The 24,885-nt window shown below is 41.2% G+C and overlaps 2 protein-coding genes across 2 annotated transcripts; both read left to right on the forward strand.

Moving 5' to 3' along the window:
• Positions 1 to 72: 72 nt before the first annotated feature.
• On the forward strand, positions 73 to 7,362 carry LOC140936881 (neuroligin-4, X-linked-like). Its single transcript, XM_073386386.1, has 6 exons — positions 73 to 572; positions 1,136 to 1,306; positions 3,553 to 3,707; positions 4,950 to 5,051; positions 5,731 to 6,181; positions 7,120 to 7,362. The coding sequence occupies exons 1-6, from the start codon at positions 73 to 75 to the stop codon at positions 7,340 to 7,342; spliced, it is 1,602 nt and encodes a 533-aa protein (XP_073242487.1). The 3' UTR covers positions 7,343 to 7,362.
• A 3,773-nt stretch (positions 7,363 to 11,135) lies between these two features.
• LOC140936882 (acetylcholinesterase-like) lies at positions 11,136 to 24,514 on the forward strand. The gene is made up of 10 exons (XM_073386387.1): positions 11,136 to 11,749; positions 12,767 to 12,946; positions 13,187 to 13,341; positions 13,936 to 14,037; positions 14,750 to 15,200; positions 15,825 to 16,051; positions 17,843 to 17,946; positions 20,083 to 20,278; positions 21,827 to 21,897; positions 23,663 to 24,514. The coding sequence occupies exons 1-10, from the start codon at positions 11,172 to 11,174 to the stop codon at positions 24,512 to 24,514; spliced, it is 2,916 nt and encodes a 971-aa protein (XP_073242488.1). The 5' UTR covers positions 11,136 to 11,171.
• Positions 24,515 to 24,885: the final 371 nt, after the last annotated feature.

Here is a 24,885-nt window from a genome sequence, read left to right on the forward strand (position 1 = left end):
TATTCTTTCACTGTGTTACTCTTGTTAACCTTCCTTGTTTCGCGGTCTTATTCCATGACCTCCCCTACTGTTATGACAACTTATGGCCCTGTAAGCGGGACTGTACTTAAAATATCGACAAACAAGACTGTTAAAAGCTATTTGGGAATCCCTTTTGCCCAGGCGAAGCGTTTCGAGTATCCCGTTCCACCGGACACGTGGACTGAAACTCTACACGCAAACGCGACACGCAGTGTCTGTCCTCAGCTTGTGATGCAAGGAACGGAGTACCAACGCCCTCTCTTCAACGAAGAACACTGTCTAATGCTCAGTGTTTACATCCCCGAGAACGCATCAAGCGGTTCTCGCCTTGCAGTGATGCTTTGGATTCATGGCGGAGCTTTTCTTTCAGGTGACACTTTGTCATTCAATGGTGCTGTGTTGGCAACCGAAGGAAACGTTATTGTCGTCGTAGCAGCGTATCGCTTGGGAGCTCTTGGTTTCCTAAGCTCGAGAAGCAGCGCTCTGAAAGGAAACTATGGCATGATGGATCAAGTAGAGGCCATGAAATGGGTCAATAAAAACATCGCGAGGTACGATAGTGTTACCAACTATAAACTAAGACAACTGAGTAATAGAGTCACGCAAGAGTGATAACTAGAATAAGTGGTGCGAAAATGATTATTAGTTCAACAAGAATAGTCATGCCATTTTTTAAAAGTGTTTTTCTATTCTGTACATATACGTAATTGATTCTGGTCATGTTCCTTGAGAACGAGCCCAATTGATTTCTTATATGGGGGACATTTTTTCTTTGAACGCCGAGCAATCTTTGGCCTGCTCATTCTTAGCTTGACGGGTCTCAACTTGGAGAAAATGGAATGGTTATATTGATGCTGAAATTAGTTTAAAATTTACACACTTGTTCAGTGTCAATATTTATACAACCTCTCCGAAAACGTATGCATCGGATATGTACGTTATTTTAAGCTTGAACTTATTTCCACAGTCACACTTTCATAATATATTAAATCTTGCTCTCTGTTTTTGACAAAAGGCTGTTTATTAAAAAAAAAATTTCACGCTTTGTAGATCGCCATCACTCAGAACTATTGTTAAGTTATTGTTTCTAAAGTTGTCATTTGCAAATGTTCAGTTTTGGTGGCGACCCCGACAAAGTGACCATATTTGGTGAGTCGGCAGGTGGAGCAAGCGTTGGCTTGATGATGTTATCTCCCCTGACGCAAGGTTTGTTCCAGAACGCTATTATGCAGAGTGGAACAGCAGCAGTTCTTTTTGCTGCTCAGGAAAGAAATGAGCAGACGCCGTAGCCAGGTGCAGTATTCTGAATTTTGTTACAAACCAGGCCTTTTAAAAATTTGTTATTTTCATTTTTATCTGTTTCATTAAAGACGATTAATTCATCCATAACGTGCCTCACGCTCTAATCAGCAACAAAAAAGGAACCTGGGTATCCAGCTAGGAACCCGAATGTTAACTCCGCCCTCTCAGCTGGAAAATCTGATAGAGGGATGAAATTCCACGCTATCATGATCATGTCGTCATGCAAAAAATGCACGTGGTTGGTGATGTCGTGGTGATGTCGTGTCAAGTGATGTCGTCTTCGTACCAGGCGCAAAATAGGGGCGACAGATTAGGAGAGGGAGCACTTGCTATGATGAGAGCTGATGTTTTTGCATTTCTTTTTAATGAATGAATACAGGCAACTTTATTGTATCAATTTGGATACAACATAACACTTAGAGTAACAAGTCATAACTCTGCTATACATCGAAAATCAATTACATTGGCCTGGGATCTCAGCAAGCTCCCTTTTTTTTGGCTTATTTTTAGTGGAAAGTGCACTTAGCTTATGCCGCTAGTTTACAGGCACTCCACTCAAATACTTAGAAACAAATAATTCAAAAACAACATAACAGGATTAAAAACCCCAACTGGCAGGAGGCAACCAGCTGGCTATAACAAACGTGGCCGAGGATTTGAACTCGAGACGACCGAGAACTAATCCAGCAAGTGGCCACAGCGGGACTCGAACCCGGGAGTCCGACGCGCTGACCACTCGGCCACGCTGCCCCCTCAAGCTCCTTGAGCTTTTCTGATGAGATCCCCTAAATGTACTCAACTATTTACAGATAGCACATTGGTTTATAACCCTTTAAACCCTGGGATCAAAATTTGAATTCTCATTTGTTGCCCCTATCCACTTCCCACAGAAGTAGTGGGGAGACGTTGATAAAATATCAAGTATTTTCATCTTGTGTGATCATGCCCGTAATTCTCATGACCTCTCTGTTTTACAAATAATAGGACACTGAGAACTAACTACTAGCATTCTGCCCACCAATGTCATAACTAATCTGATAACGTCAAATGTCAGTGCGTGAACAGACACACGTAGGGGTGCTTTTTAACATGGGCTAAACTTCACACCCATTTTTCAAAATACTTTGTTTAAAGTCAACTATCAGGTCGAGACGCTTTTTTTCTTTACTTTTACCTCTACATGATTTTACCTTTAATAAGCTGACTCCTTGAATAATAGATTATCTGATGTAGCACCGAAGTTTTTAAGTCGGTGACACAGGCGGCTCGGAAGAATAAGTCCGAGTACTTCCAACAGGAGTCGTGTGGAAAAATGACATTGTTACTGAACCGTTTATTTATGCATTTAGATGATAATTATTCTGATGACATTGTGTATTATCCGAGACACGTCATAGCCTCTACTGTGTATTAGACTCGCGCCTTTTTCGCGATGTGATTACTGTGAACGTTGTGACTCGTTATGTTTAGCTTTTGTTTTTCAGACAGTTGTCTATCTGGAAACCTGGTAGACTTCAATTAAACAGGCAAAAATTCAACAAGTCGAACCTAGGGTCTTTTGATAACAAGTCCAGATGCTCTACCACAGGGGCTAGAGGAGAGTCATGGGAGCTAAGGCCACTAAACTAGGATCATGTGTCAAACATCTTGCGTCACCGCTAGCACTGGAAATGTCCATATGTGCTTATGCATGATTAGAGGAATGTGATTGGTGGATTTAGAATCTAGTGAATTCATGAAAAAGTACATTAAAAAAATTAGATGACTAAAAAAAGTCTTTTACGAGTTCGAGCGCTGCGGTAGTGATCTGCATAAGTCTTGCAATAATGGATACCCAACTGGACGATTTCATTACTTCATAGCCCAGCGAGGCTCTCCTTTATTTGTCGTAAACGGATATGTGCTACTGAACAGCGGGGTATTGTTTTCATTCAGGGTCTTCAGTCTTAAACAGGTTATTTAATCTCTGATAATTTCACTATGTGGCGTCTTTAATGGAGTTTGTTTTTCGATCGGAAAGAGTGTTAAGGAGTGTGACGGCTGCAGATGAGCGGTGTCCATTTGTGGTACCAACAGAGCAATTGAAGGCTTCGGCGGTACACCTATACCCTTTTCTACTCACACTACCCTAGAGTGCTCCCCCTGGGCTTCATAGCAACCAGACGCTAAGCAGCTTATAAATTTTGGGACGCTGAGGCTTGTGGTATTAATTACTGATTTCGTTTCAAGGCGTTTTGCCCAATTACTGGGATGCGACGAATCTTCACTTAAAGAGTGCGCAAAGAAGAAAACTTTTCAAGAAATTATTGATGCACAAATTCAGATATATCCAAAGGAGCATGTTTTGTCTTTTTGCCCTGTTGTGGATGGATACTTTTTACCAGGTACGGAAATGAATGTACGCCCCGTGTAAGGCAATCTAGACAGTCTTTGATTCCCCTGGAATCCAAATTGGGAATTCCGGATTCCAGGTACTTGATTCCTTATATATTTCACTTGATGGCGGGATCCTGAATTCCTTTAGCTGGATTCCGGATTCCAAAGCCAAGGATTCCTGATTTTTCAAGCAAAAATTCCCAGGATTCCAGAGTCCGGACTACCTTACATCAGTGGGGTATGAATGTAATCCTCTACTTTACCTCCTGCGAGTAAAAAAGAGACTGAGACTGATCCAAGGCAGGAGAGGATAAAGTTCTTATCCTCTCTTGTTTAAGGTTAAATTATATCTGACAGACATAATTGATCGAGTTTCAAGACAAGGAAACTCCCCGACCACCCCTTATTATTACCAAGTTTTTCTGGCCCGAATATTTCGTTACTCTACAACCTCGTTTATATGAAAATCGTGTTGTTTCGAGCTATTTACCTTTTGGCCCAGAGGCGGGGGTACTTGGGTTAATTTTTGTTGGGTATGTGTCGCTGACCTCTCAGAGCTCCTACCCCATTATAGTCTGTTCTGTGGCTAATTATTTGTATTTTAGTTTTTGTCCACTTAGCATTAATTACAGAACTATTCATAAGGAAAATAAAATAATACTAAGTAGGGGAGGGGCACATCTAGGTAGACTAATATTGTCCCCCCTAGTAACATTGTATATTATGACAGCAAAAAAAAAAATAGATATAGCATAGATATTATACTTAGGACAATTATTGACCCCATCTTAGTCACTTTTGGTCAAATATGTAATTTTCGCGATCCCCTTCTTAGTCACTTCTATTTATGTATCTACCTTATATTGAATTAAGAACACTTTACTTTTCACCTACAGTACAAACATTCTTGTACGTTTGCTGACCGTAAATGTAAAGAACTATCTTACCCCAAAAATCAGAAAATGTGCGACCCCATTCTAGCAACTCTGTTGAAAGTGAGATCCCATTATAGTCAATCCAGTCGTAAAAATGCGACCCCATCCAGTGGCACGTCCTCATTAGCCTCTTATAAGGAAGTACCGCCAGGGCCTTTTGTAGTTGATCGCTATGTTCCCATTGTTCCGGGCTCACATTCCCCTATCCTCCCCTCACGAGTCAGACCGCCTTACAAGACCATCCAATCCGGTAAAGCCATACACCTATGCAGCTAATTATGATTTTCTGACCTCTCGTAATGTATTTTATTCTAGATTCTCCTTTAAAGCTCTTAAAAGCAGGAAAATTCAGCGCCAGTAATGTTATGGTTGGAGTAACACGGGACGATGGTGTTATTTTTCTCGCGGATATCCCAGGTACGAGTCCAATTTCCTTGGAGATCTGTGAGTGGAAAAGTCTTAGAGACAGACGCAGTAAACCAACTGACCTGAATATGCGAACCCGTTGTGCAAGGGTTCGGTGTTTTATGATTACACTTGAACCCATTCAATTTAGGTCTTTTTCGGTGTTGCAACAGAGTGGGAACACATTAAGGTGCACACCAGCCAAGGCCCTAAACGGCTGGAGCGTATCCCCGATTCCTTAGTATGAAGCATGCCTAGGAGTATTGCTACTCCCCCCTAGACGACATGCTAGTCCATCGCAGGGTTACTCCCAGCAATATGTTACCGGTACCCATTTATACACCTGGGAGAAGCGAGATAATGGAGTTTGAAGTGTTGACCTCTCAGCGACCACAAACGCCTCCTTGAGAACACATAAGTTACTCTTACTATTTACTCGACTTTTCAGTTACGTTAATCATATCTACTAAGTAAGCTAACAGAACCTGCTTTTATAACCACTGTCACCAAAACATTCAGCAGAATAAATATGTCCATCCTATAATGGCTTATTTCTTTTCAGGCGTGCCCTAAGTACTTTAGTGCAAGTTTCTCCTTTCTCAAGCCTATTCGCGAGTCATTAGCACCTTTTCTCAATTTTCAACTTAGGTTTCTATTATCAATACTCGTACCTTTTTTTATTCCATTAAAGGTTTCACGAAACCTCTCGACGTTTCAAACGGCATTTCAAGGGAGGTATTTGAAGAACAGATAAGAAAGAGAGTATGGACTCGACCCCAGACTGAGAAAATCAAAGACTTGCTAATTTATGAATACACAGACTGGTCCAACGTCAGCGATCCCATTGTGGTACGCAGGCAGTTCATTCATCTATTAACAGACTCGTACTTTAAGGCTCCTGCCGTAGAGTCTGCAAATTTACTGGTGAAGAAGCAACTTCCAACGTACTTTTACCAACTAGAAATAGCACCCAAGATTAACTTCGGTGTTCCATTACCAGACTGGTATGGAATATTTCATGGAGCAGATATATTTTACACATTTGGCTTACCGCTTCTGGCTCAGACGAATCACACAACTGAGACGGAAATAACATTCAGCAAGAAGTTCATGACGCTGTGGAGCAATTTTGCCAAAACAGGGTTTGTAGAAAGAAATAATTGATACTAGCATCTCTTGTACTAAGTAATACTACTAAGTGTTTGACAGAACCAGAAAGGGATTACCCCTAGTTGAATGTGGGTTCCTTGTGCCAACGTATAGGGCAGACTAATAGAGTCACTGGAAAGACATTACTGCTTACTGTGAAGGCATGCATACGTTGTAATTACTAAAACGTCACTTAAAAAGTGAATGAAGGCTGCATTAAACTTTATGACGCTTTTCCTATCTCGCTTAATTCGTCAAATGTTGACAATTTTTGTTGGAGTTAAATTCTAAAGGACCGACACAAAGTTTGCCAAAGGAAGAAGAAAGTTGCTGTCTTGTGTTCTCGTCCTCGACAAAACGTGAAATTAGGCACTTTCATGTAGTAGTCGTATGACGACGGCAAAGATATTTACAAACAAGCGTGATACATGTGCAAAGTTGTTGTTTTGCTAACCTAAACCTATTGGTTTTTTGCCTTCCTCGTTGCCGTCGCCGTCCTCGTTGTTTAAGCTCCCTAACAACTGGGACGGCTAGGGCGACGGCGACGGCGACGGCGACGGCGACGGCGACGGCAACGAGAACGTCAAATAAACAAAACTACAACTCTACACTCGCAGCACGTTGTTTTGCACATTTCTTTGCCGTCATTGCACGACAACGACGTGAAATTCCCTCAAGAGATGGTGTCGATTTTGTAGAGAACCCAAATACAAGACGACAATTTTTTCTTTCTCTTTCTAAACTCAAGATCGCGCTCGGTTCCTCAAGAATTCACTTTCAGAGAAATTCACCTTCATTTGTGCCTTCGCTGTCGTCGTTCCCAAAGCTCTGCTAGTGTGCGTCGGACGATGGTTTTTTTCTGCGGATTAAAATAGTTTTACAATTCATACCATCACAACTTGGATGATCCTGAATGCTTATTCTATTTTAGGAATCCCAACTCTCCGATACCCTTGGAGACCATGTGGCCCCAGTACTCAGCCGAGCGAGAAGAATATATTGGCCTGGGCGCGAACTTAACAGTTAGGTCTAAAATGCGTCCAAAAAAGATGGCGCTGTGGAATGAGTTTCTTCCAGAACAGTTACAAGTAGACCCAACCACAGAGCGTCCCAAGCCGGACACAACTGATGAGGCAATGCGTGATGAATTCTAAACTTAGGCACAACTGAGACGGAGCCTGATGATGATAAAGGTATATATTCTAAAACTCAGACTTTTAACTGAATTGGTATGTAGTTAAATTATCGTAATCAGAGTTCTTCATACAGCTAGTTATTCTTCCAAATTTTGGATACTGTTCTCCGGAAGCCTAGGGACTCGTCGGAACTTTTATATGACTGGTGATCAACCTCATCCCCAGGACCTTACCATCCCAGTTTCCAAGGAAAGGGACCTGACCTCGAGGCGAAATTGACTGGCGGTGTAGTTAGTCTGTGTACAGACAGGCTTGGAAAGAGAGTCTCTCTCCCCGATGTTTTCTGAGGGGAGGAGGGCGTCTGTGCACAAGCTTAATGGTGTAGTCTACCTTTTATGTTTTGTAAGAGGAGGGGATTGCTACTCGGAGTAGTTCCATTGGGTTGAGGTAGCCTACAGTGTCCCGTTAATTAAAGCCGGTCGTTTATGGGAGTTGGTCGCTTACAAAATAATTTGAGACTGGTGGGGTAGAAAATGAAGGATGCAGTGTTGCAGTAAAGAATAGCAAGGATAGTAAAAATGAGGCGTGTCAAATACAGTGGTGGTTTTCCCGCAACTCCGTGCATGCCTTCGCTCTCATACTATCCCTAAAGAAGATAACGGATAACTTTTATCACTTTTACTAAAAGTGAATTGGTTGCAACTCGTTGGGGCGTCCCTTCTATACTAGCGAAACTAACAAATTTGTTTATAATAATTGCATTTTTCACTTTAGGTACTCTAGTGATGACACTCGCCATTTTAACAGCAGTATTTGGTGCTGTAGCTGCAATCTTACTTGTTGTCCTAATCGTCATTTGCCGCAACAAGCAACGGCAGAGAGGAAAGGAGATTGAAGAGACCAATTTTAATTTAATGTAGCCGGCACGAAGGCCTTTTTTGAATTCAGAAGAGTAAGCCGCACCTTAATTATTTATACCAACGGTTATAAAACCTTACTACTCTGTCTATGTCTTTGCAAGTAAACACTCACTCAACATTATACACCTGCCATACTCGCTTTGGGCAGCCTAGATGTCTGTTCTTTGTTTTCGAATAGTGGCATTTCATTTATATCGGCCCAATGAAAACCAAAGTCGAGGATACTGTAAAGCTCGCTGAGCTCTTTCTGACTACGCAGGTATTGTGCTGATAATACCATAATGCACTCTCCCCTTCCCCTCGGTTTGAAACCAGGCAATGGTAAAGGTCATCGTCGCTCTTCTCAAGGAGACTTGCGCTCTTAGAAAATTCGTTCCTAAGCTCTCCGCTTCGTCGATCGGCCCTCGTCCCACAACCTGCGTAAGTACTAGGCAGCTCGCAGCTATAAAACTTATGCAATGTGTGCAAAGGTACAATATCTTTATCGGAAAAGCCCAAGAGAAATTTTGTGATGAGTAATCAAATATGATTGTAAGAAATAACATAACCTGCCTTAGGCTCTTGAGTCAGCTAGAAGGAGTGAAAAAACCGCAAAATACATTCTTTTCAGTTTCCTAGAAGTTGGGACCAGCTGTCCGTCTTAGGCCCCGCTCACCTTACTGACGTATTTTCTAGCATCTGCTCGCTCTGTTTCCTCAATTGCGAAGTTTAAGTCTGATCTTAATAATCACTCAGTCTCGTTTATATGGAGAAATTGTTGTCTCAGGAAAGAGGGTCACAGTCCCAGCCGAGTCAACATATGAGAAAAAAACCCGACCCCTTTGCTCGAGCCAACACCGCCATCCAATATTCGGGATTGAAAGTACTTACGGGTTACGGGATGCCGAAAACAACTAATCGGGATTACGAGATTGATTGTTGCCTCTGTTCCCCCTTGTTCCCCTTGGTCCCCTTGTTCCTACTGTCCACCCTTTCCCCATACCGACAGACGGCCAACAGGTGTTTTTGGGTTTTGGGGAACTGTTCTTCAATTTTTCCGTTTGGTCCCTGTGTTTCACATAGCACTAACGTTTGACATCTAGACTAGGGTTTTGAAAATCGAGCTGTATAAATCTTCGTTTATGATGGTTTTGTATTAAGTTTTCGGTTTTTATTGAAATCTATCGCTGTTCATCGGTTTTGGGTAATTTTAGAGCGGTTTTTCGGTTTTTTATAGACCCCAACGCCCCTCTCAAAAAACGCAGTACAGTTGACTCCCGATGACTCGAACCCTTGCTAACTCGAACCAAAATCGATTTCTCCTGGATTTTCTTCATACATTTACTGTACATTTACACAAGTAATGTGTGAAGTGATGTGTGAAGTGATGTATGGACAAGTACCACTTGTCCATACATTACTAACGGCCACACAAGTTATACCTTTTACGCTACAGGTGAAACACGCTCCATCACTTCACACATTACTTGTAACACTAAAAATGTGATCTACATGGTTCAATGTAACCGTTGTAATTTACAATATGTAGGTGAAACTAAGCGAAGTCTCAAGGACAGATTTAACGAACACAGACGTGCAGTCGACAAAACTAACATTAAATCTAAACCCACTACTGTTTCTGAACACTTTCTCTCTCATTCTAACCATTCTCATACTGACATGCAGTTAATCCCACTAGAGAAAATTCATTCTTCACGTGACTCAGTTCGTAAGGCTAGGGAGTCGCATTTGATAGATAAGGCCATAACTCTTGAACCTCATGGGCTAAACCGCCGTGACGAATTATTGTAATCCATATCCAGAGTATTTTTCCTTTCCAGTTTTTATGTTGTACGTCATTTCCGCCTCTCCCATTTATTGCGACATTCTCCATTTATATAATATTGTGATTGCTACATAAGTTCAGTAACATCTGTAAATCTGAAGAAGGCTGGTATGGCCAGCCGAAATATTGTTATAAAAAACAATACACGTTGTTTTAAATCAACTTTGCAGTAGTCTTTGGACTTCTCGTTTTTGGTTCTTTATATTTTGGCTGATTTGATATCTTTTCTAGAGATCCAACGTTTACAACTAGCAGGATCTTCGTCCACGGTTTTTGCAGCTAATTTAATCCTTTATTAAGTGGGATACAGCTTGAAGACCCTCAGATGATCCATTTTGAGCTTTTTTATCACCTGGTGCGCAAGAGCCAGTTCAACTCCCAAACAATATTAGTTTAACAGTTTAGGTTATAGGCAGCTCGAAAAAATATATGTTGGGCATTCATCCAAAGAAGATAGTCATCCCGGCCTCCTTCCACAGCAAGATTTTGTATTTCTCTACAACTTGAGACGAGCTGGGCGTTACTTGGCGGACTAAGCAGAGATTTTTTTGCTATCTCAGGGGCCTCTAATTTTAAACATTTTAAACAGCTTTTCGTGACCCTTTCTGGACTTGGCTTGCTAGCCAGTATGTGAGAGCTTTCTCGTCGAGTCTCCTTTTTTGTATCAAGCCTTCTCTAATTACAAGCGAAGGCTGACGTTTATTACAAATGTAACGTGAAACAGCTTTACTTCTCAAAACAGTAAAACGCATGTTCTACTTAGGCTGCTTTATTACGTTACGTTTTGATTTATAATCTAGAAGTATTTTTCAATTTTCACCCAAGATTTTTACAATTAAATGTGATTAAAATGTTAACTGTACAGTAAAAACTAATTTTTCTCTCAATTTCGGCTAATTGCTTCTAGCTCCTAATAACTCGAACCTTTTTCGATTTCCCTTCAAGGTTCGAGTTGTCGGGAGTCGATGACCGGAAATAAGAGGCTGGCTACTTACGTCATCCCTATAATAAATACACCCTGTTACATAACAATTACATTAGCAGACGGGACTTGGGCTGGTGCTGGGTCTGGGTCACTTCTCACTAAGTACGCTCAGAAGCCATGAATTCTCTCACTGCAGTGTTATTCCTCATAACGTTCCTTGTTTCTCGGTCTTATTCCATAACTGCCCCTACTGTTACGACAACTTATGGCCCTGTCAGCGGGACCGTAACCCAACTACCGACAAACAAGACTGTTAAAAGCTATTTGGGAATCCCTTTCGCCCAGGCGAAGCGTTTCGAGGATCCCGTTCCACCAAATAAATGGACGTCAACTCTGCACGCTAATGCGACACGCAGTGTCTGTCCTCAGCATGTGCTTCAAGGGACGGAGTACCAACGCCCTCTCTTCAACGAAGAACACTGTCTTATGCTCAGTGTTTACATTCCCGAGAACGCAACAAGCGGTTCTCGCCTTGCGGTGATGCTTTGGATTCATGGCGGAGCTTTTCTTTCAGGTGACACTTTGTCATTCAATGGTGCTGTGTTGGCAACCGAAGGAAACGTAATTGTTATAGTAGCAGCGTATCGCTTGGCAGCTCTTGGTTTCCTAAGCTCGAGAAGCAGTGGTCTAAGAGGAAACTATGGCATGATGGATCAAGTTGAGGCCATGAAATGGGTCAACAAAAACATCGCGAGGTATGTAAAAGGTTAATAAAGGGCAGAGGCAACTCCACTAAAAAGTCACGCGAGAGTGCGTGATATCGGATCTTAATAGGGCTCTAACTATGACCTTTGCTGATGGTGAGAAAATGAGACCTTGAAGTGATCATTAGTCCAAGAGAGAAAAAATGCAAAGCTACAATGGAAGTACGATTTTGTTTTGGTTCTATTTTATGCTGTGCCTATTCGTTATTGACCAAGCTCGAGGTCACGATAACTTGGCTCGGTAGGTTCTTTTTGAGAAATCTTAAATTTATATGGCCGAAGAACCTTTCTTCGTGAAGAAAAGCGGGCTGGGTGAGGGAAAGTGGAGGAGGGAGGAGGGGAGGTGCACTCTTTTTTTTGGCCCTTACGGGTTAGCCTACATGCTGCTAAACCGCGAGGTAGGGTTAGTCTATTTACCAACGATTTAATGATGTTGATTTAAAAAGAAATACTAAATATTGTTTGAGGAACAAAATAAATCTGGCCATGATATGGGGTTCTCTTAAACACAGAAGGTTGTCTTAAAAAGGGTCAGGGTTTTGAAAGTTTTGGCGGCACATCTCCATCCAATTGTCCTTTGTTCAAGATTACTACCTCCCCCGGAAGGGAGGCTATTGTCAGCTTGAGTGGTCTGGACTTGGAGAAAAAGGAATGCTAATATCAGTTTAATTAAACCTGATTAGCCTCAATAGTCATGCAAACTCTCAGAAAACGAATGCATATTATTTTGTCCTCAACACATTTCTCTAGCCTACGTTTCCTCGTTTTTCAAGTAAATACTAAGCGGACGTCGAAGAACGCGTGAAAAGGGAAGGCGAGGAAAAGATGAGGAAGACGCAGGCTGTAGGCCGAAGACATTTCCAACACAGCCACCCTTGCATACATTGAATATTGCTATGGCAAAAGAAAAACATATACACAAAGAACAAAAAAGAATGCATCATAGATCGCAATTTCCTATCATATAAAGTTATTGTTTGACTAAAGTTATCAACATTTGCAAATTAGTTTTGGCGGCGACCCGGACAAAGTGACCATATTTGGTGAGTCGGCAGGTGGAGCAAGCGTTGGATTGTTGATGTTGTCTCCGCTGGCGCGTGGTTTGTTCCAGAACGCTATTATGCAGAGTGGTACAGCAGCAGTTCTTTGGGCTGTTCAGGAAAGAAATGAGGCAGACTCAGTAGCCAGGTACAGTATAAGAATTTTAACACATGTGACAGAAAAACCGTCCGTATCTTTGCTAGCAGCTATAACGAAGGATCTGGAGCAAGGCTTGCGCGCATCGCACGAAAGTCTTACACTTGCGTTTCGCGCGTTTGCAAAACCGAGTATGGGAATAAAAGATTGGTCAGAAATTGTTATTTTCAATTTTTACTCGTTTCATTATAAAAACCTGACGATGAATCTTACTAATTTACGATTTTTTAGGCACTTTGCCAAACTACTGGGATGCGACGAATCCTCACTTAAACAATGTGCGAAAAAAAAAACATTTCAAGAAATTACTGATGCTCAAAGTCAGATATATCCAAAGGAGCATGTATTGACATTTTGTCCAGTTGTGGATGGATACTTTTTACCAGGTACGGAAATGAATGTACGCCCCGTGTGAGGCAATCAAAGAGTCTTTGATTCTGGATTCCAAGCTTGGATTCCGGATTCCAGGTACTGGGTTTCTTATATATTCCACTTGTTGCCGGGATCCTGAATTCCTTTAGCTGGATTCCGGATTCCAAAGCCAAGGATTCCTGATTTTTCAAGCAAAAAATTCCCCTGATTCCCGAGTTCGGACTACCTTACATTAGTGGGGCGGGAATGAAATCCCCTCCGTAAAAGAGAGACTGATCCAAGGTCGAATAATATCTGACAGCAAGAGTAGCTCATTCTCTCTTGCTGACAGACATAATTGAACCTAGTTTCAAGACAGGGGAACTCTTCGATTATTCCTTATTATGACGAATATTTCCTTATTCCACAACCTCGTTTATATGAAAATCGTGTCATTACGAACTATTTATACATTTTATTATTGATCGTTATGCTCCCATTGATTAGGGCTCCCATTCCCGCATGTCAGACCGCCTTACAAGTCTTACAAGACCATCCAGCCCGATAAAGTCATACACTTACACCGCTAATTATGATTTTCTGACCACTCGTAATTCATTTAATACTAGATTCTCCTTTAAAGCTCTTAAAAGCTGGAAACTTCAGCGCCCGTAATGTTATGGTTGGAGTAACACGGGAAGATGGTAGTATTTTTCTCGCGCCTATCCCAGGTAAGAGTACAATTTCCTTGAAGATCTGTAAGTAGAAAAGTCTCAATAGAAAAGAGTAGAAAAAGTAGAAAAGTAGAAAAGTCTAAGTAGAACCAACTGACCTGAATAAGCAATTACAGCAAATACCAAGAACCAGTTGTGCAAGGGTTCGGTGTTTTATAAGTACACTTGAACTCAGTTTAGTGTTACTCGATAAATAAAAAAAAAAGGTACACACATGAAGGTACACACGAGACAAGGGCCCGACGGCCGGAGTTTATCTCGGTTTCCTTAGCATGAATCATGCGTGGGAGTATTGCTTATCCCCCCTGGATGGGATACTAGTCCATCGCAGAGTTACCTGTCCATCGTAGAGTTATGCTGAAGAGACAAAGTGGAGTTAAGTTACTTGTCTAAGCCTGACGGGCGAAGCTTGAACCCCGGACCTCCAGATCCGGAGTTTGATCGGTGTGTTCACCGCTCGATCACAAAAGCCTCCGTGAGAACACATTATTAAGTTACTCTATATTTACTCGACTTTTCAGTTAATGGGGTTAACTTTACTAAGTAAGCTAACCGACCTATTTTTTAACCACCATCTAACGACTTATTTCCTTTCAGGCGTGCCCCTAGTACTTTAGTTAAGTTTCTTCTTTTTCAAAGCTATTAGCATCTTTTCTCGATCTTCTGCTTATAGGTGGCTATTATCAATACTCGTTTTATTCCATTAAAGGTTTCGTGAAGGCTCTAAACGTTTTAAACGGCATTTCAAGGGAGGTATTTAAGGAGCAGATAAAGAATAGAGTTTGGACCCGACCCCAGACCAAGAAAAGCGAAGACTTGCTTATTTATGAATACACAGACTGGTCCAACGCCAGCGATCCCATTGTGCTACGCAAGCAGTTCATTCATCTGTTAACAGACTCGTACTTTAAGGCTCCCGCCGTAGAGTCTGCAGATTTACTGGTGAAGAAGCAACTTCCAACGTACTTTTACCAACTAGAAATAGCACCCAAGATTAACTTCGGTGTTCCAATACCAGACTGGTATGGAATATTTCATGGAGCAGATATTTTTTACACATTTGGCTTTCCGCTACTGTCTCAGAAGAATCTCACAACTGAGACGGAAATTATATTCAGCAAGAAGTTCATGACGCTGTGGAGTAATTTTGCCAAGACCGGGTTAGTAGGAATATATTACTGGTTCTAGCATCCCTTGCTCAGATCGATATTACACTAGGTTTTTCATACCTTTGGCTTGGTCATATTAGTGTGGAAGTCCTGTGTCAATGTTTGATGCAGAGTAAGTGAGTCGGCTTCTCGAATGCCTTTATTATTTGTTTATTTATTTACTTATTTATTTATTTATGTTTACTGAGATGTTTTAACTATAAAGCCATGAGACATAATGTTAATAATGTCTAGCAAATCATTACGTCGAAAGATGTTTTTTTCATTTGCCATGATTTTTTTTTGAAAACTTCGATTGGCAGATGTCCGTTCCTAGAAAGACCCTGGTTTTCGGGCCCGAAACCAAATATTCCAATTATCAAAATAAAGTCAGAATCTTAAGGACACAAGCGCGGATCCTAGCTAACAAACCACTCCTTTATTTTATTAACTGATAAGTAATCATATTATCTACAAAAGAAATTTGAAATCTCCATTTTGAATACAAACAACCACTACATTACGAGCCCTTTAATTATCGGGACTTTTAAAAAAATGGCCCCAGAACCACAACGATGTTTCTTTCGCGTGTGTGGTTAACATACAGGCATACCTCATTGCTTACTCTGTTTTCAGAAACCCCAACTCTCCGACACCCTTGGAGATCACGTGGCCCCAGTACAAAGCTGAGCGAGAAGAGTATGCTGGCCTGGGCGCGAACTTAACAGTTAGGTCCAAAATACGTCCAGAAAAGATGGCGCTGTGGAACGAGTTTCTACCAGAACAGTTTTTAGCTTTAGAAGAACCAACCACACAAAGCTCCAAGCTAGCCACAGCCGAGGCAATGTCTGATGACAATAAAGGTGAATATTATCATACTCAGAGTTCTAAACAGCTGTAGTTATCGTTACAAATTTCGGATTCAGTAGTTCAGGAGGACCTAAGATCAACCTTTTCCCCAAGACGTTACCCGCTTTTCTCCTTAGAGAAAGGAGCGTGGAACGAGGTAGACTGGTGGTGTAGTCTCGGGGGTAGAAGGGGAATCATGAATCATGAATCATAGCAACAAAACATGTAAGAATCACGAATTTTTGTTTTAAAAACGTGGGAATCATGAATCTTTGTACTTCGGCTCGGGAATCATGATTAACGAGACTCTGAGAAAAGCGCAACAAAATACACGTATGAATTAATTGCGTTTGATCCTGTGAATGCAAGGTATGACGTTTCCGAGGGTTAGCCTGAATTTCATCCGATTTCTTCGAGTCGTTATTACTCCCTCAGTAACGTCTGAATCGACCGGCCGTTAATGCCGTCCAGTGACGTCACTACTCCTTGACCTTTGCTTTAATTCATGCAAAAAGTAAAACACGATTTTCAAGTGGCAAACAGAGAAATATCGTTTGGAAATGTCTGCATGATACATAACTGCTTTATTTCTTTCGATCGTAATTCATGTTTAACGTTCAAACTATCAACTGCATACAGTATACAACTCTGAACCAGTTGTACTCAATTCTATAATCAAACTCGGTCGCAATCACGCAATGAAATAAACACACACACGGAACACTTAGTTCAAAAACACAATGATTTGCTTTACTTGAAAAGAAGCTATTTGGTTCTTAACGAAGAAAAAAAACAAGGAGACAAGAAAGAAAAGCTAACAGACTCATTATACTTGAGGGTAAAAATAGCAAGAAGGGCGAATTATAACATTGATCTCAGAAAACTTCGCGTAAACAAAATCACCTGCCGCCGATGACCACAAAGCAGCTCTAAATGAAAAACCTACCGACTCTCCGCAATGATCCTTCATTCGCAGTTAAATGTAGCATTTCAGTTTCGAAGACAAGGGCAATTTTGCTGTTTAAGATAAAGATTAAGCTTATCGAAATGTTTCAACTAAACGAAAGAATGCCAGGGATGCGATCCGCTGAATATCAAGTGACAATCCCGCTAAAATTTTTCAGAATTATACATAATTATGCAAATGTTTAGACGATCAACCAATCAAAATCACTACCCGCTTTTCGGGTAGTGGGTGACGTCACTGGACGGCATTAACGGCCGGTCGATTCAGACGTTGTTGAGAGGAGAAAACGACTCGAAGCAATCGGATGAATTTCAGGCTATCCGAGGGTCCCATTTTCAAACATTTTTCGGGTGGAGCTCCCTGTATAACGCATGCATTCGGGGCTGATAGTCCGCTTGTTTCTACAGTAATGTGGTGCTTAATGCAGTTACAAAAAAATTCCATACATGGACAAAACGAATGATGATATCGAGTCAGGATGAAACAGAAGTTTGAACACCAAAGAAACACTACAAAACGAGACTAAGTTGCCCCTGAGAAAATCACTATAGTTAATAGGTGATTAAAAGTCTTCGTGAATCATGAATATAGAAGAAAATTGTTGTACGAATCATGAGTCATTGAGGCAAAAAAGACAGGAATCATGAATATCAACTCGTCAAATGATTCCGCTTCTACCTCCGAGTGTAGTCTTCCTTTCATGTTTTGTAAGAGGAATGGATTGCTACTCGGAGTGGTTTCCTGTTTTTCCCATTGAGTTCTTCACCTCTAATAGGCCCACAGATGTCCCGCTGGAGGAACTAATAAATTTGGTAAATGCTTTTTTCTTCCACTTTAGATACTCTAGTGTTGATACTTGCTATCTTGACAGGAGTATTTGGTGCCGTCGCTGTAATCTTACTTGTTGCCCTGATCCTTATACGCTGTAAACGAAGGCATCAGGTAAATGGGCGAACTGTAGTTGGAACAACAAATGAAGGTCTCTAACCTATCTCTGCCTTCGAATCACGAATATGGAGTCATAGGACTGAGGACACTTATTTCATTTGTAAACGAGTGCCACTGAAGAAAGTAGCAAAGTTTGACTTTAAAGAAGTTTTCATATATATCCGCATTTATCCTCGATCCTTTTTAGCTTCTTCTTATTTACTCGTTCTTAGGCCTAGGCCAAACGTCGAACTTTTCATGAGACGAACCAACTCTAATTTGGGTCGACCTAAATTAAGTTAAGATCGTCTGTTAGGTCAGACCCCGAACTTAGGGCGCGTTGAACCAATCAGTTGACTGAATCAGATCAGTAATAAATTTTCTCCCGAACGAGGCTAAATATACATTAATTATTATACAAATTTTTTAATTTATGAGTTTAGTTCGTCGCATTTGAAGATCGACGTTTTTCCGGGAAATAATCTCTTCAGACGTTCTTTCCGTCTAAAGCAGATGGATGAACGTGTTGGACGATCCAAAATTAACCGAGCCAGACGTCGAACATTTCATAAACTTAACCCAGTAAGTTTGGTTCGTCTCATTAAAAGTTCGACCTTCGGCCTAGACCGTATTTTTTATACTTTCTCTCATTTCTCTTCCCGCTGATTTTCGCAAATGATAATTTTCTCGTATTTAGTATTCAACCGCATATATCAGTTGATTTGTTTTCCAGTATGGTCTAGCTCATCTAAAAATATCTCAAAGCTGCTTAATTTCCAGAATTTCGCTGCTAGTCAAGTAGAATAACCAGTATTAGTAAAATCCAACTAGTGGTCTATTATCAATGCTGCATTCTGATTGGTTGAGCTACTACTAGGTTATATGTTATAGCCCACTAGTAGCGAAAAGTGCCGGCTTTTTGGCGGCAAAAAAGGATTAAAGTCTAGCTTTAAGTGGCTAAATTTTTTTTATTCTCGATATTTTTGACCAACTAGTAGGATTTTACTAAAACAATTATTCCTCTCGCCCTCATGGCCTCTGAGGCCATTCGGGCTCGAGGAACAATTGTTAAGTGCCATTGTCTGAGAAAACCGGGCAGAGGCCACGGATCGAGGTCAACCGATTCTTTTCATCTTTCGGCTGTTTTCAACCTTCATTGAGACAGGATGAATGGCAGTATTCTTAAACTTCATCAGCTTTTAGTTTCCGAGATCAGACCACCCCCCCCTAAAAACCAGCCGACAGCAACTGAAAATACGTGTAATTTAGATGCTTAACTACGGCAACGCGTAAAATTTTTTCTCGAGCTGCAAATACCTCCAACTTCAGGATACTATCATTTCGATAGACCTGCTATGATTCTAGGTCATCAACGGCCTCTTCCAACCATTTATCAATGTCTCAAAGGCAAAATAATTTGCACATAAAAAAATTTTGAAATATTGATTGCTTGATGAACCACTTTTTCAAAAATCGTTTTCTCACAAAGGCGGCAGTTTATGAGGAAATGAAATACTTCTTTGTACTCATTATTACCCCTACTATACATGTAAAAAACGGAAGTTTGGGACCTGGTAAATTACAAACGTTGTTAACGAGAGTTAGGCCCAGTTCATACGTCGTGCTTCTGCCGTGCCGAACCTAATTAATATTGGGTTCGACAGAAGCACGGCATAAGCACGACTTCAATTCAGACGTCGTGCCAGAGTCGAACTTAATTCAGGGTTCGCACAGTAGTCAGTACAGCGGTAAGCGGTAACGAAAATGGCGCCGCACCGTAACCTCCAGCGTAAATTGCTACTTTTAAAACTCTTACAAAACTCGAGGAGGAGAAGAAAAGAAATGCAGCAGAAAATCCTTTTCCTTTTGACCGTCAGGCGAATGTTATTATTAGAAGTTTTCTTTCTTTCTGCTCTTCTTCTTTGTTCCGAGAAAACCACTGCTGATCGATCATGTCGACGGCTTCCCCGTAACAAGGGATGGTTCGAAGAAGTATGGAACACATACACTGATCAGAGGTTCAAGAAAACGTTTCGTGTATCAAAAGCCACCTTTAATTTTATCCTTGGTCGTATACAACACGATTTCGATGACACTGACTCAACATCGCCGATCGCTTCCTCGTCTTCCTCTTCATCTTGTTCTTTATAGCCAGCTAGTGGAATATTTTCGTCAAAAGGTAGTTCGTCTTCTGATGAATTATCGGACTCTGCAGCACTGCCAACCAAGGAGGAAGGAGCATGCAAACTTGCACGGAAAGCCGCCATGTTTGTTTTAAACCATTCTCGACCCCGGCCCAGTGCTTACGCTTCTGATTCCTGGCCGTCATGCGCAGAGGAGTTCTGGGGTAATAAACAGAATCAATGCGCATGCTCATTGAAGGACATTTTTCCTCGAAGCTACTCGCGGGACTCGCAAGATAACAATTCCCGCGAAAAATACATTTCTGAAATTTATGCATTTAGTTCGACACGGCATAAGCACGACGTCTGAATCGCTGCCGTGCCAGAGTCGTGTAGCACGGCAGACCTTGTCGAACTTAATTGTTCTGCCGCACTAAATTAAAAACTTTGATTCAGACGTCGTGCTTCTGCCGTGCTTGTGTCGAACTTAATTCAAGAATTAAGTTCGGCACGGCAGAAGCACGACGTATGAACTGGGCCTTAAAAGTCCATTTTATCGCCAATATCGGGCGAAAGGTCATGTCACGGAAAGTTTGTCACGCATTCTAAATTGACCGAGACTTAAATAAATCTTACTGAAAAATTCGGTACATTACAAAATACAAAATTCAGCTTCTTATTAAAAAAGAAAGTTTATGAAATTAGGCTATCCGTCAAACATCAGCATTCTTTCTTTGAAAACTGTTTCCGTTTTGTTTACATTTGCGCGATGGCACAACGCCAGTTTTACAGTCCGCAGATTCTTCGGGAAAAAAAAATTAGAAGTAGAAAACGTCTTTCGGGGAATTTTCGATATAAACTTGGCTATTAGAATGACGGCTGAATTCAACTGACAAAAACTTTGATATATTAATTTTTATGGGGCTCTCTTTTAGAGAAACTTGAATAAGTTTTCTTTACTTTTTTGGATTTCACCTGTCTGTCATCCTAATTACAAAATTTTCACACACGCCACGGAAAATATTCATCACTTTCTGTCGATGTTAAAAAACGATAGCATCTTCAAAATGAGTTGTTCCTTTTTTTCCGAAGATTCACATTGTGGACCTTCACCGGGAAAAGAGGATATTACTATCGTTCCAGTAAAGTCGTGTGCGAATAATATATTTGACCATCTGTCCGCACTCGGTGTAAGTGGAAAAACGCAAAGTGGAAATACGCAAATTGGCGAAGCTGAAGTCCTTTTTAACCGTGGCGGTTTTATCGCGCCCAGCCAAAAACAGGTAGACGAACTGACTGTTTGCCCACGGCATAGATTTCTCTTGACCTATGGATGGCCGGGTAGAAAGCGATTGACATGTTTTCATCCTGATCATCTGGGAAAGCGCACGAAGCAGAATAATGCTCGACGCGTCAACCTGGAAATGTCGAGAAGCATATATTTCTTGGAAAACCATTCAGTTCCATGCACTTGGAGCAGGTATGAGAAAACATTAGTACATGCATTGATAAAACACTTATTGCCGGAGAACATAATCAGTGACTTACAGTTATCATAACTGAGCTTGGGTGACCTGTGATTCTACAGAAAGGATCTTATATTTTTGGTATCTTGAGTAGAAACCCTAGTTTATTTCCATCACGACTGTGTAAAGAGTGAGAAAGGAGTGATTGTTCCTTATTTTTCCACCCCAGCATTTTTTGTGAGAGAAAACAAAATCAGGACACGTTATTTATTTATGTATTAATTTATTTTGCCTTGGCCTCGTTAGTTATATGCACAAAGTGCAGAAAAAGACACTACCAGATACGACAAGCAAAGCAACTTGAGACAACTGTAGTGGTAAGTTCATACTACCCTGATTAGCAATTTTACATAACAGTTAAATTTGAAAAGCGAATGACACATATAACTAAAACACATAAATAAAACGCATAGTGGTTATCGTGTGGCACTAAATTTTTCTCGTGGATGCTAAATTTTTCGGGGGTGCTTTGCGGGGACTATGTTTTGAATTAATGAAGACTTAACAGCAAGAGAGGGATAAAGGGGACAGAGAAGGCATCCCTCATACACACCCTATTCCATAGGTAATTCGTCTCGAGTTATTTTTAACACCACAGATCTCAAGGGGGATTAGACAACAGCCAATCACATAGCGCGAATGTGTCCCGCGTGGATGACCCACGCTCAGAGGCACGCGTCCTTCACGAATTGACGCAGAACAAAATGGCGGAAGACGAGGAGATCGATATTGCTATTCGTTTTGTCGACGAAAACGACTGCAGAGAGATTTCTGCTAAAGCTGTGCCAGCGAAACGGAAATTAAGAAAGAATCGCCCTGCCTCTCTTGTATAGAGCTAACAGTACAGCAGAGAAATCCTTAACACACTGAATATTCTCTCAGGATCATTTATAATTTACAGTTTGAAGAGAGCAATTTCTGGTTTGCTATTTATTCTTTTATTAGTCTTTTATTATTCAACAAAAATAACAATTGGCGTCCTACTTGCTTTATTGTACCAACGACCGGTTTCAATAGACCGGCGAAATTTCTCATTTTATTAAAGCACTGAGGTTACGACAACTTCGAGTTAAACTGATTTCAAGGTTGTCAAAGAGTCCAGCGATTCCTTTTTCGCAGGTGAGCGCCGACTCATTTCGCGTCAATATTCAGGAATGCTCTCGATGTCTTTACGCTTTCATTGCCTTTCGCCCGACATGTTTTGCACGGCGTTCAGTCATGCGAAACCTCCACGAAACATCCACGCAGCGCGCGAGGTAACTTTATCCCGATTCTAAAAATAACTCGAGACGAATTACCTATGGAATAGGGTATGTATGGGGGATGCCTTCTCTGTCCCCTTTATCCTTTCTTGTTAACAGCTATTTCGAGAAAGGTTGTCGGAAAAAAATGTGCACGCGACAATCCTGAAAGGTATGGAATGTTATCAATACACTGATCCTGACGCTGTAGCTGTCGAACCTACTTTTGTTGCTTTCCTTTAGCACTCGCAAACATACGTCCATGGCCTCTCTCGTGCCATTCTTTCAAAATTTCTTTAAAGAACAGTAAACTCAAAACCACCCACAACTATGCCTTTCGGGATTGTCGCGTGCACTTTTTCCGACAACCTTTCTCGAAATAGCTGTATACTCTTAGTAAGTTGGCGAAAACAATTTTGTGTTAATTGCCAACGAGCAGCCTCGCGAAGGCGCACTGTGAGTACAATGTATAATAATTATTTTTATTATACATTGTACTCGCGTTCTGTCGTTTCATTGGCCAGGTTACTCAGTTATATGCCAGCAGATTACTGGCTACTCTGTAGGTTGGGCGCGCAATGCATGATTTCCTACTAGATAGCGACGTGTGTTTCTGTACGATTGCATGTTTGTCGTTTCTTCAAAGCAATGTATAATAAAACAGGTAAAACAATAATTAGATTCGGTTTTTGTGATATCCGAAATAATCAAGGTTTCGGTAAGTGTTATCAACCTCGCCCTTCGGCTCGGTTGATTGATGACACTTTCCTCGACCTTGATTATTCCGGATATATCACAAAACCGAATCGAATAATTGTTTATTATTTTCTCGTGATTTTAGGAGAGCCTTCTTGTCATTCAGGATCAAGAGCCGTCAGTGTTAATGACTTTTACTAATGAGTCCCCCGAGCGACCAAATATCAGCTCTACTTCAGCATATGAAAGTGAAGTTGACATTTCAGCCATGGATTCAGTGATTGAAACGGAGGAAGAGGCAGAAACAAGCTTGTGGATTGATGAAAAAGAATTGCAACACGAGAAGAGAGAAACGCTAAACAATGCCGTTGCAAAGCTTACTGAAGGTCGTTACAGCCCTATTGCATCAACACTAAACACTTCATGGGATGATGTGTCAGTCACACAGCAAAAATATTACCAGCGCAAAATGAAGGAGGTTATTCAAGCAGCATTATCTGTTGTTGTTCCTGGGCAAGAAGAACACATGTGGAACTGTTTGCGAGAGGAAACGGAAATTGCAGATGTAAGTGAGCAACCACCAGCGAAAAGAAAACGAATAGACACTGGCCTTGTACAAACGCTTATATCTGCCCATAACGACGCTGAAAACTGGCAAACTAAGCGCCAGATTCTTTCCCTTTTTGTAAATGACTTTAGCAAAACCGAGCTTCAAGAAATGATGCCAGGCCTATCGAAATGGCGGATTGACCAAGCCCGTTGCCATGCCACTGACGTAGGCGAAGGCCAGCCCATTCATGATAAGCCTATTTTTCGCGCACGCTTAGACCATGTGAAGACGGATCATTTCGTTGACTACATATCAAGACCTTGCTTCTTACAAGATGTTGCATACGGCACCCGAAAACTGAAACTAGACAGTGGTGGACACGCTGTAATACCTGCAGTGATAAGAACCCTAATACCGTCAAGGATTATTGCACAATATCAAGCTTAGTGTAGAGAAATTGGATTTGATCCGGCAAACGAACGCACTCTTTTCAGGATTTTAGAAGTCTGCTCCGCTTCCATGCAGAAGTCATTGCATGGTCTCGACTATATTACCACGGACGGCTTGCAAGCATTTGATTCACTTGAAGACATGGTCAGTACTCTCAAAGCTGCTAAAGCCGTAACTTCCAACTGGGAAAAAGAAGCCAAACAGCAACTCTCAGATGCAAAGAGATACCTTAAAGCCGACTTCAGGTTGCATGTGAGCAAGGATGAGAGGTGTGCAGACCATTGTACAATGTATGCACTGAGTGACCCCAATGATCCTCCATTTAAGGGCACGTGTAGTCATGTTCACGGCATTCGCTGTGACGCCTG

Source organism: Porites lutea, chromosome 5 (assembly GCF_958299795.1).
Source record: "Porites lutea chromosome 5, jaPorLute2.1, whole genome shotgun sequence".
NCBI classification, from domain to species: domain Eukaryota; kingdom Metazoa; phylum Cnidaria; class Anthozoa; order Scleractinia; family Poritidae; genus Porites; species Porites lutea.

Bases quoted from the DNA above. Each gene is read 5' to 3' on its own strand.
- LOC140936882 (XM_073386387.1), top strand. From the start codon at position 11,172: ATGAATTCTCTCACTGCAGTGTTATTCCTCATAACGTTCCTTGTTTCT. The intron at 16,052-17,842 runs GTGAATATTATC...CTTCCACTTTAG, and splicing joins AATGTCTGATGACAATAAAG to ATACTCTAGTGTTGATACTT. The intron at 17,947-20,082 runs GTAAATGGGCGA...TGTTCTTTATAG, and splicing joins GCTGTAAACGAAGGCATCAG to CCAGCTAGTGGAATATTTTC.
- LOC140936881 (XM_073386386.1), top strand. From the start codon at position 73: ATGACAACTTATGGCCCTGTAAGCGGGACTGTACTTAAAATATCGACA. The intron at 573-1,135 runs GTACGATAGTGT...GCAAATGTTCAG, and splicing joins GTCAATAAAAACATCGCGAG to TTTTGGTGGCGACCCCGACA. The intron at 6,182-7,119 runs GTTTGTAGAAAG...ATTCTATTTTAG, and splicing joins AGCAATTTTGCCAAAACAGG to GAATCCCAACTCTCCGATAC.